This window comes from Numenius arquata, chromosome Z (assembly GCF_964106895.1).
Source record: "Numenius arquata chromosome Z, bNumArq3.hap1.1, whole genome shotgun sequence".
Lineage (NCBI taxonomy): Eukaryota > Metazoa > Chordata > Aves > Charadriiformes > Scolopacidae > Numenius > Numenius arquata.
Genome location: NC_133616.1, coordinates 19,706,856 through 19,719,464, shown reverse-complemented (window position 1 = coordinate 19,719,464; position 12,609 = coordinate 19,706,856). Strand labels below are relative to the sequence as shown.

The window sequence follows — 12,609 nt, the reverse complement described above, 5'->3', positions numbered from 1 at the left end:
TTCTGCAAAACACAAGCTGCTGCTTAAATTGACCATGACGATGTGATATTTCCATATGTGAAAATCTGGTGACCAGTTCAGAAGATAGCATTGTATCAAATAGGTAATGGCTTTGCCACTCCATCATCCTGACGCTGGGTATGCAATAGCAGAGATAAAGACAGGAAACGTGGGCTTTGACTTATGGTAATGGAATCTTGCCATGGCCTTGAGTGGAGCTGAAAATTGGCTCCAGACATGTGAACATACAGCAATGTCCTTTGATCCAAGTGAACTTTCTGAGCTCTTCAGTGTGGCCCCCTTCATATTTGAAGGGCTGTGATTCTGTTTCTGTTACTTCTGCCATCTGCATTCTGTCGAGCTGTAGCACTCTTCTCAATCACTAGAGCAGAGGAAAGGGAGAGACTTTTGAGAGACAGTTGATTTGAAGGAATGTCGTCCTACTTCATGAAAAACTGCTTAAAGTTGAACAAGCGTAGCAGTATTCGCATTTTTGTTCATTTTGCTGTATGGGATGGTAAGTGCTTTGCTGCATCAGCATCCCCAGTTGTTAAGCGTGGACAGTCCTTAGGATTTCAGATGTTTTATGGAAAAAAATTCTTCTCTTCTCCATAGGAGGTTTTAAATTCCTGCCCAAACTGCTTTCTGTGACCTTAGCAATTTTCTTAAAAGGAGTTGGGAGTTAAGGTATTACCAAGCACATACACAGTTTCAATATGCACATCATGAGCTTTTGCACTGTGAGTTAGCAGCCCAAAGAAGGGGCTGGGATTTATCACTCTGTTCATACTCTTTCACTCCTGATGTCTTTTCTTCTAATGAAGTATATAGGAATAAGCTTGTTTAAAACCCCTTTAAGTGACTTACCTGATAGTAGTCTTAACAAGTATCACCAGAAATCAAAGCAATCTCTCATCACATGAACTTCTTCAAAATGTCTTTCGTTCTCAGTACGGCAGTTTGTTTATACCATGAGTAGTCTTTTCTACTTCAGTAATTGCATTTACCATCTAATTCACATTTAGAGTGTCTATATGCAGAATCACGTATTACAGGGATGTTGGGGAAAATATGAAGTGTACTTTACCCTTTTTTACTTTGTTTTAAAACAAGACCTGCTTTCTTTTTTTTTTGGAGATTTTGCAATTCTTATAGCAACACCTAATTTAATCACTTGTTCTATTACTTGCTCAGGGGACCAAAGGAAAGGGGATAATGAGAAAGTAGAGTAAAATGACAGACTTGGGTTTCCTCAGGTAATTGTTCCTGCAAATGTATATTCCTCAGCTGAATCTTCTTGTCAGAAAAAAGTTAACGATCTGAATGTAATTGTCAGAGGTCTTGATGTCTTCTTTGGCATGACTGCTGGTATAGTAGAAGTGAACCTCTAAGAGAGAAAACAAGTAGTATGTCACACATAAGTTCAAAGAGCTATCATTTGAACCCGAGTCTCAGTTTCCATGTTAATTACTTACTACTTTTCATGCAGAAATCTTCAAAAGTGTACAAAAGCTGTGTAAATGCAACTCTTAAAGAATAAAACTCATTACCTTGAAAGGCAGTCCATTCAGAGTGTTTGTATTTCCTGTTGATGTCTCTGCAGCTATCGGGTTCCCCTTACCTGCATGAAAACTACTTGCATGAAATCTATAACTCCCTAACTATGACAAAATCCTTATGCATTTTTGTCTTGTTCTCTGTAAACACTAACTAGATTATAGTGTATACACCAGGGCTGGTAATTCAGATACAAGCCAAGGTCATGGGGTAGTGGTGAAGGAGGGGGCACAAAAGGCAGCCTGCCTTCAATAACTATTCAGTCATGTGAGTGGCAAATGCTTTTTTTAAGCATAATCTTGGTTCAGTGTGTGGCGACTTGCCTTGCTGATGAAAGGACTTTGAACTTTCTTAACTTCTGTATCTGGTGGGCAATCTAAGAGTCCTTCTGAAGTAGACTTCTAGAAGAGAAAAATTTCTATAAACAGGATTTGGTAAGTGTGTGCGTTGCATGATACTTAGGAATTTGAGTTTTGCATGTTTGGTAGCTTCCTCCATGCATGTTTAAAAACGATTTTTTTTTTTGATTTAACCACATGTATTTCTTGTTTTTGTTTTTTGTTTTCCTTCCACCAACAGCTGGCTTACCCCTTGGTGTTCTAAACTTGGCCAAAATAAAACCGTATCAGAGAGGCTTTTTCTGTAATGATGACAGCATCAAGTATCCGTTCCATGACAGTACCATCACATCCACTGTCCTCTACACAGTGGGGTTCACCCTGCCCATTTTATCTGTAAGTAGCTAATATATAGGGAGCTTTGGTGATGGGAGTAAAATGTATGCCTTCCAAGAATTCAGCACTGACTATGAGTTTAGGACAGTCTATATAGGCAAAATCCCATGTACGTATAGTTATATGCATGTGAAAGGTGCCATTGCTAGTTTCTGTTTGCACAGAAAATCTGGAACTAATCTCTAACTGCTAGGATTGTTAATCTCATTTGTTTTAGGAGCAGAAAAAAAATAGAGATAAGGATTTAAACTATATTAGTCCAGGCTTTTATCATTGGTGGAAAAATACTACAGGCTTCCAAAATGCTATGGAATAAATACATCCCCTGTTCAGAATGGGTTAGTCTGATAACATCACAAGTGTTAAGGTTAAAACTATAGTGGAGTGCAAAAACCTATAACTAGTGACCATGTTGCTTCCATATACTTTCTAGAGAAATGAGTCTAATTTGGACTCAATGGGTTTTCTTAAGTTTGAAAAAGTGTGATGAGTCTTCAAACCCTTCAAAATGGGATACAGAGGCTGAAAATCTAGTTGCTTGTAGAAAAGAGGCTCAGTGTTTTCAAGACCACATGATTTTTACAAAGAACAATTTAACTCCTCAGTATGTTTTTCTAACAATATTTTAAGCCTGATTGTATCAAAATTTTTTAGTAAGGTTTGAACTGGTTTAAAGAACCAATTTTAACTATTCAGAATAGTCTTGAACCTAAAACTACATCTTGTTTCTGCCTGCAGTGGTTGACCAAACTGTATTAGAGATGGTCATAATATTTGGTCTTCTGATAAATGCATATGCTAAATTAATCAGTTAAGAAGTATATACTAAACTGGTTTAAGGATAGAAGCAGTCATTTAAAACAAGTGAACAGAAATATGTGGAATCTCTACATGCATTACTCCAGTTTTTCCTTAAATGCTTATTTATTAAAGCTTGCATTAGTACTGTGCTGTAACTAAAGGGTAGACACAACAGTTGTTATCATTAGTATAGTTTCAGTTTTGAGGAAAATAGTCTAAAGTTTGTTATTTTGATGTGTAATGACATGTATCTTCAGCACAACTTCAAGAAAATTTCTTTTCCAGTAGGGTTCTTGTATACTTTAATTGATGTGTGTACAGGTGAACTAGCAATTGCACCTCTCTGTAATTTTGACTTCTAAAGAGACATTTCAGTTGCAGTTAGATAATCTGTTGAATTGCTTGATTTTTTTTTTTTTTAATCTTCCATTTTTAGATTTGAAAAACTTGTTCCTGTAATAGAAAGCCAATTGAGAGTGCGTTTCTTTTCTGGCTCATAAAGCAGTGGAGAAATATCTGACTTAGAGCTAAGTTACTTAATCTGAAGAGTGGTGTGGACAGCTATTGCAACTTTAACTGCCAAGATACCTAAAATTATTACTTAGAAATAGACTGGTCAGCAAATCCAGTCTATTATGGTATTTTTCTTCTATGATACTTTTGTAGAATTGACACAGTGAGTTTTTATTGCCTGTCCTTGTGCAGCGGATTGGAGTATATAATTGGAACAATCACTTCCGATCTCCATGCTGAGAGATATTTAAAAAAAAATTAAAATTATAAAGCACTTGGAGCTCTGTAACGAGAATACAAGCTATCCAGATCAGTTTTCTTCAGTCTAAACATTTTACAAACATTAAAGCAATACAGGTTTTCTGGAATCTAGTGAGAAAGTAATCACTATAGTGTGTATATTGCTGATCTTTGTAGTTAACATGTTAACCTAACTGGCTTTCTTAGTTTTAGATTTAGGGAGTTCTTTAGCCTCATGCAAAAGGTGAAAAATCATTTATGGATACTGGAAATGTAAAGCTAGGGTGAGCTTGTAGAGCTAGGGAGTAGGAGATCTGGGTTATTACCCAGTTAAGTGTGTTCCAGTTGAATGCTTTCTAGCTTGAAGCTAGAAAGCTAGCTTTATTCAAAATGGACAGAGAAAGTTGATCAGTCTGGACATCGGTCTGACTCCGACATTCAGACTGGGTTTTGTTTTGGACTGACTGAATGGATGCCTGCGACTTTTTCCAAGGCAACTTAAGTTTTTGAAAGTAGTATGTTCCAGAGTCAGTATCCTCAGAAGGGACACAGCTGGCTCATGAAAGCTTATTGGACAGTAACGCTGATTATCCCACATCTAGTCAAAAAATGATATCCTGACATAATTGATAAATTGCATTTTTGTGCAAACTTTTCTTCCCTAATCAAAGACTCCCTCAAACAGGATACTTATGCCTAAGCAGGACTTATACCTCAGCTTTGTCACATCACAAAACAGAAATAAGTACCTGTGGTAGGAAGCTAAGGGAAGTAAAAGGAATGGTATCTGTAACATAAAAAAAAGTTAATTGAGTAGCAGAGTGGTTCTAGCCCTTTCCCTTAGCATTCAGCAATGTACATGTGTTGCTGATCCCATTATTTAGTCCTTAGTCCCTAAAGCCTCATGAAATTTAAACAGAAATGCTCAAAATATTATTGTGCATGTGCCTCTTGTTGCACTAACAGCTTGCTTGTCTTCAGAGTGCAGTAAGAAATGGCCTGAGCATCTTGCTGTATAATAACAAAAGGTCTTGTCTGGTTCAATTGTTGGGGTAGGCCCATAGTGGAATATAGAACAACTTCAAAGGAAAAAACTGAACAACCAAACCTGCACTAATAAGTAAGGCATAGTTATTTCATTGTTGAGAAATGTCTTTGTGCATAAAAGAAACTAGACTGCTTGAACATTGATTTGTCTTATGAACACTTCATGAAGATTTATAAGATGTGTTAGAAACTCACAGGGATCTTCTTTAAAAAAATTAAAAAATTAAAAGAATGCTCTTCAAATTCACAATTCCATTTATAACTCTGAAGTATTTTTGTTCCCATTGCCACCTTTGATCAGTAAATATCTGGTAAAGAAACTTGTGTTTATTGTTTTCCAATGCCACTTCGTAGTAGACTTTTTTCAATTTTCGAAATTTTGTGACTGGATGGGAAGCATAATTTTTATTTTAGAATTTATGGAGACTTGATGTCAAACAAACCTTGGTATTGCTCTGGATAATGTCTTAGATGTCTAGTACAGTGTCTGGAGCAGCACACATCCATGATTTACATTTTAAGAACCCCAGAAGATCTATCTGATAATTCTACCTTCACAAGTCTTTTTAAGAGATTTTTTAGAAAGTAATTCTGAATAGTCTAAAAGCCATTACTAGTAGGGGGTCGTGTGGCTAGATTGCAACTCTAAGAAAATTTTGAAATTTATCTTTAAGATAATGTACTTGGTCTGGCATCTTTGGTCTCTAGCTGTCTGCATGAGATCAGCTCTTCTTCCAAGTATGAATGACAAATTAAAGACAGTGTCTTTCTCTTGCAGCAAGGTCCAACCATGTCTATTTGCATGTGTCCTATTCAGTTTTTTCTGGTGACTTCACCTCCAAATCAACTTTCTCTTCCTCCAGTCATCTTATTTCTTCTAACTGCTGCCTTCAGTGACACTCATACACCTTCTCTTAGATCTAAGGGTAGGCGGGGGAAGGAGAAGCACAGAACAAAGAAGGCCTTTCTGAAGCATCCTTCTTGCCAAAGGAGCAGAAGCAACTCAAGAGTTGCTGAGTTTTCATTGGCTCCCCATGCCTAGGTTCTGACCAGGATTTCTGTAGTTCCCTGACAAAACTGCTTGGCTGAAGGGACACAACCCACTGCTGAGTTTCTCTATGATGGACTGATTTGCGAGAGGACAAGATTTCAGGTCTTCTAATTTGGTCAAAATGCTGCTCTGAGTTTCTGTGAAACAGTTAGCCACAACTGTTGGTACTAGAACAGGCAATGCAAATGCTGATGTTCCTTACAGGGGAAGCATTCAGTAGTAACCAGAGTTCTGAATAAGTAATTTCTCTAATATGGGCTCTGCTATTTGGGACTTCTTTGGGAGAGAAGAATGTTATGGGCCTGTAGGACTTAATTTCTCCACCTTGAAAACATCCAAAAGATATTTAGGTCATATTGTCGTCTTCTTCAAAAAACAAAACCAAAAAATTCTTAGTCAGGTTTGGCAAAGGCTAATGTCTTCACTATCATGATGCCTTCCCAAAGGGGACTTGAGTAGCTTTGTCCCTGTGGTAGCTTTAACCTGCTGGGCATGAGGCTTAATGTTTTAAGAAATGTCTCCTTTTACCATGTGTATCGATGTTCTGACTGTAACTTCCTTCCTACAGATTAGCACAGTCATACTTTCAATGCAATCTCCTGATTTCTTTTCTAGCAAAACAAACTAATCTTCTTTTATGCTGTGTTTTGCAGGCAAACTTTTATTGAAAGCACCTATTTGATTAACAACATAAGCATGTATTGGGCTAATCTATGTTTCTGAGGGACAAATGTAGCTACTGCTGTGGTAGAGACTGATAAACCAGGGGCCTGTAATGAAACCTATTGAAGATTGTTAGATTGGTAGACATGCACTTCATTTTTTTTTTTTTGTTTTTGCAGCAGTGTCACAGCTTTATGGCCCACTGTTGATAGTTTCCCAACTAATTGAAATGAAACTTGCTGTGTGACACTAGAATGGACTTTTGCATCCTTTAATCTTCAGGTTTCAAGTTACATATTAATTTTTTTTTATGCTCTGAACAAGACCTAGCCTCTTGTCTGTTGAACTTCTTAAATGGAGAGTAATGTTTTATCTTCATAGTTTTTTTTGGTATATTCATGGCACTGGAAACCTTTTTTGGCAACGCTGTTGAATTTCATAATCTGGCATGAGTTCTACTTGATACTGTTTGTCTTGTACAGATGAGTATTATCTCTGAATCCAAGCTTATTCTGAGGAATAAACCGCTCGTTTGTGTTTGTTCAAACTCTGTTTAAAGCCAACATAATATAATCATAACAACCCATGTTTATACTATGTGAAGTGTGCAGGGTTGAAGTGTGCACTGTGGTTGAATTAATGAGTAATTCCTTGGTTAGATTAGTGCTGTGGGGGACAGAGGATGAGAAACGGCAGTTGCTGCAGCCAGCTTTGGCCCCACTTCTGCCCTGTGTATGGCAAGGGTGTTCTGGTAGCATGGTTTGAAATCAGCTGAGCAAAAATCTGAGCAACACCACTTCCAGTTTGATACTTGCACAAATCGCTCTTACCAGATGCAGTTCATTTTAAATAAATAAATTGCTTGTTAGGTCTGTGGACTTGATATTGGACTATTCTCAGTCCTTCAGGTACATGTGTTAATGCAGTGATGAAGAACACACAGTATATGAAACTGAGTAAAATACCTGGCAGCCTTAAAGTGGAAGGAGCTCCAGACAAGGGCTTTTAAAATGAGTGAAGCTTGGACATAACTATGAAAAAGGCACGCTTGTCTGAAGTCTCATACTTAGTTACCTATAACTTGCTGTTGACACCTATGATTTAAGATGAGAGACTCAAGGGGGTGGTGAAAAAGGGAAGGGACTGCACCAGAAACCAGAGATGAGCAACAGGGAAACTTTTTCGTGCTGCTCTTCTGTTTCCCTTCCTCTGGCTCACCCCATTGTACCTCTTTCTGTTCTGCCTTGAGCAGTGAAATGCACATGCAGAGAGATGTTTTTTACCTATCTCGTCTTGAGAAAGCTGAAATACAAAATGCAGCTGTTGATCTTGGTGAGCTGTGGAGTGATGGTATAAGCGTATTTCTTGCTAGGTGCCCTTCTGAACTCTAAAGCTCCTTTTAAGAAATGGAAAGTAGTGGTATTGTTGTACCAAGGAGAAGCCAAATTCTTAATCTGCAAAGAGATGGCTGAGAGAGTTGGGGTTGTTCAGCCTGGAGAAGAGAAGGCCTTATTATAATGGCCTTTCAGTACCTAAAGGGGGCCTACAGGAGGGATGGGGAGGGACTCTTGATCAGGGAGTGGAGTGATAGGATGAGGGGTAATGGTTTTAAACTGAAAGAGGGGAGATTTGCATTAGGTATTTGGAAGAAATTCTTTATTGTGGGGGTGGTGAGGCACTGGAACAGGTTGCCCGGGGAAGTTGTGGATGCCCCATCCCTGGAAGTGTTCAAGGCCAGGCTGGATGGGGCTTTGAGCAACGTGCTCTAGTGGGAGATGTCCCTGCCATGGCAGGGGGGTGGGACTAGATGGTCTTTAAAGGTCCCTTCCAACCCAAACCATTCTATGATTCTATAATCAACCCCCACAGAATGTGAGGAGTTATACAGAGTAATACTCAGCTCAAAAGTTTTAGCCAAGCCTTCACAAAATGCGTGGTTTTTTCAGGCAGGATTTCTGGTGTTCTACAAATGAATACTATGGATGTTTTTGCTGATGCAGTTAGTAATGAAATCTCTACAGCATATTCAGCAGAAATGTTAGTTTGTGCTTTTTATCTTAATTTCTTGTGTAAGGAGACTTAAACCTCAAAATGCTACTTAAACTTTTTTTTAATAAGAAGTCTAGGTGTTGCTTCTGGTTTAAAGCTACACTAATGAATTTGGCATTAGATAATAGCATGGAAGCGGTGATAGCTGGGAGAAAAGACAGCAAAATCTTTTAAAATGTGTTTCTAAACTTTGGAGAAAGACTATTGCTACCCACTGCTTAAGCACAGATATTTAAAGCTATTTTGTCTGAAACATACCTACTATTTCCTGGTGTTAATCACATCTATTCTCTTCCTAATCCCATTAATACACCCAGAGGATGGAGTCCCCGGGCTAAAGGCAGCATTTAAAAAAAACCCAACTCATTATTTAGATATGTACGTTCAAATGATTACTTCACCAAAATCTTAAGAAACTATGTAGTCATGGGATTAGGTGAAGAATCTTTAAATGTATAAATCTTGAAATGTGGGAACTGAACAGTAAAAGTAAGCGCTCCCCTTGCTTTCACAAGGGAGGAGGGAGCCTGGCCTGTTCAGTATTGTCATAAGTGCCCTGGAGGAGAGTATGTGCAGTGAGGTAGCAAAGTAGAGTACTCAAAACAGTAAACACAAAAGATGGCAATGACATGGCTGGTGAAACACAGTGTGGATAAATGTCAAGTGATGTCCTTCCTGAGGAGAGTAGAAAGGACAACTCGAGGGTGGCATATAATGTGATGTTCTTTCTCTTCTCTGGGATGGTAATGATCAGCTTTTAGTTCTGTAGAGAGATCAACTTCATGCCCAGTAACAGTGAAGAAGCCTGATCAAGATTGGAAACTTAGAAAGAAGCAGACTTGTGTTGTACAGGATATTTGTGGAAAAAATCCAACATAGTCAGAAATCACTTCAGCTTGTGAGGAAATGTAATCCATTAGACTGTACAAGTCAGATTGTAGACAAGCATACTATAGTTGTTTAAAATATTTAGTCTTATCAGTTGAGCTACTTGTGGTTCTACCTCTTGTAGTCTGACTAAAAGGCTGTTTGAGAGGCCTATATATCTCCCTCACTATGGATATCTTCAATTGTCAACTGTACTTGTGGCTATTTTATTCTTGGTGGTTGTTGGATCAGTATTGCTCTTTCTGATCTCTGCTGGCTATGCAATTAGCTGCTTTACAGCCCTTACGTTTTGCTAAACTGAAGCCCAACTTTTTTAGTTTTTGAGGTAAAGGAATGCGCCTTAGCAGTCCTTCTGTATTTTAGATGGTTAAATTAAAACCAAACATTTTTGCAAGTTCTGACTGAGTGCTGTTTTGGAAGAAATTCTTGTCGGGTGGCTAAAATTCTTACTGCCTTTCATAAGACTTGTCTAATGGCCCACCCGGTATGCTGACGTATAACAACCATAATAAGCAGACATTATTTTCCCCTCGTATTTTGAACTGACAAGCTGCTAACTCATCGGAGTTGTTTAACCTCCAAGTGCTTGACTCTAAACTCATTACTGCACAGATCTCCATCTGTTCTCTTGCTTCAGTCTTTAGGAGTTGTTTTGCAGGCAGAGCTGGCTGACCTTGATCTTCCATTATATCAAACAAAGAACTGCCAGCTCTGTCAGCAGTACATCTAGTAGTTATTCATTAATGATGCACTGCGTAACACGAGCTTGTTGGCTTTATCCTTGAGATTACCCTTCTGGTAAACTCTTCCCAGCCTTATATAATTCCTCTTAACACACCTGTTGTCATGTTCCCTTTAGGCAATTTCTTCACTGTGTTACAATTGACTTGGAAAATAAAGTATACATCAGGGACACTTTTTGATATTGGCATATGGGAAGTATTCAGTAGAAAGCCTTTAATGACCCTCTGCCATCTCCACTGCTTACTTAAAAAGAGTACTTAAAAAACCAAAAAACAACCTTCCTGATTTCTTCTACATGAATCTAAAACTGAGCCCAACTAACTTTTGCTAATTCTCCTTTTTAATGTGCCAGACTTTGCCCTTAGAAATTGTTACTTGTTGAGGAGAAAAATGGGTATTTGTAGAAAAAGCAGAGCCATTCTTTTAACTTACTGTGGCAACACATGACTATGCCAGATAAATAGGATTTTTTTTGCCAGTGATCTGCTGTGGAATCTTTGTTACTTTCCTTGAGAAACTACTTTAGGCTTTTATGTGGGTATCTTCTAGCAAGGAAGTACACCACTTCCTATAGTTCTATTAAAATTTGTTCTTCAATTGTATCTGGGAAGTTAAAGACCTTGACACTAGTGATAGTTGTATCATTATGAAGACAAATATAATTTGTTATCTTCACTCATATCCAGTCCTTCTGTGCCAGCCAGTTTCATACTTAGGAAATACCTACTGTAATGCAAAAACTTAAACCTTTCTTCTAAAATTATGGCATCTCTAATGGTGAAAAAGTAACATGTCTCTCGGAAATCTAGGGAAAACCCTACTGTTGTACAGTAGAGAAAAAGCATTACTGTCTTTTATCACTTATGCCAGTTCTGCTTGTTTATCCAACTTGTACTAGTGGAAAAGCAAAACTGTTTTTTTCCCCGTCTCTGCATTGTCTTTGAAGGAGACTCACAGAAGTACTTAAACTATATATTTGAAATAACTTCAATTTGACTTCAGAAATTCAGTTTGTTTTTAAAAAAACAAACTTAAAATCCCATGAAACCAAACTTTGCTGATTCATTTAAAACAGAACAAACCCCTAACTATTGTGTGAAGTTTTTCTTGACGGCTTCACTTGTCAGAAACAGTAGAGTTCTGCCCCTCTGGCTTGACTTCTACTTTTTGCTGCCCTCCCACCAGCTAATGAAGGCAATCTGTATGTGTTTAAAAAAAGTAAATTAAACCTGCTGTATGGAGCATGTTCTGAGGGAGTAAGTATTGACATTGGGGCGTACTTTAACCAATTAGACATCAAAATCCAATACTGGATAACTGCCTTGGATTGAGAAAAAGGTAAATTACAAGTGTTGTAGTTTGGTGACTTAACATTGTTAAACTGAAAATTAAAGTCAATCTGATAATTTTTACTCTAATGTGGTTTTTAAAAATTAAAACGTATCTCAAGCTTTCATGGAGCACATCTCCTTTCAGCACTGAAATGTGCTGAGAACAGCAATATCACTGGTGGAATTACTTCTTAAATCTGTTGTACAGTTGGGGGAAAGTGAAGAAACACTTAAGTTTACTATATAAGCTTTTTTAGGAGTATTGTATTTCAATGCATAGCTCCTCCAATTAATGGTTACTTCAAACCAGGTATATACATAGAATTTTAAGATGCATACAGTTTTAGCTAAATTTTGCTGGTTATGACATCAGGAAACTGGTGAAATTAAGAAAATTATTTCTTAGCAAAATGGGATTAGTTTCATATAGAGTAAAAGAGGGGAAAATAAATTGAGAGAGAAGGCATTTTAATAACTTTAGCTGGTTCTTGTTTAAAAAGCAAAACAAAACCAAACTAAGTTGTCCGGTATTTTGTTTGCATGATCTTGATATAGGACAGTGCTGCTAGCAATTACAGACTAATTGCATCATAATCTCAGTATTGCTGAAGAGTGAGCATGCATTTCAAATAGCTTCTCTTCAGAAAAGCACGTCGTCACTGCATCAGGGACTTCATTCCCATGATCCACATACCATTGCTTTCCATTTCTGATTTAGCGGCAGACAATTACCTTCCCCCCCTGCCCATATCTGAATAATGCCAGCGCTCTGCGAATTTTGTCTCCACTTAAGAAGCTGAAACATTTAGGTGTGGGTAGGAGGAAATGAGGAGTAAGCCACCATGACACCATTATTCATAGAGTAGGTCTTTTCAGAGGGATGATGCAGAGCTGGTGATGTGATGCCAGTGGCACCAGCTAACTATGATCGCAAGTATTTGTGGCAGTGTGCTGAAGCTGTGATAAGGTTTTTCTAGGCTGGACTTTGTGA

General features: G+C 37.9%; 1 protein-coding gene across 2 annotated transcripts in view; it reads left to right on the top strand.

The window, feature by feature from the left end:
* PLPP1 (phospholipid phosphatase 1) overlaps nucleotides 1-12,609 on the top strand; it is a 67,302-nt gene that overhangs the window by 15,161 nt on the left and 39,532 nt on the right. Inside the window, exon 2 of one of the 2 annotated variants that reach the window (XM_074166739.1) lies at nucleotides 2,137-2,291. The exons of the other annotated variant lie outside the window; for it this stretch is intronic. Coding sequence (XP_074022840.1) covers nucleotides 2,137-2,291 — 155 coding nt within the window. The remainder of the gene's footprint in view (nucleotides 1-2,136; nucleotides 2,292-12,609) is intronic. 2 annotated transcript variants of the gene reach the window in all.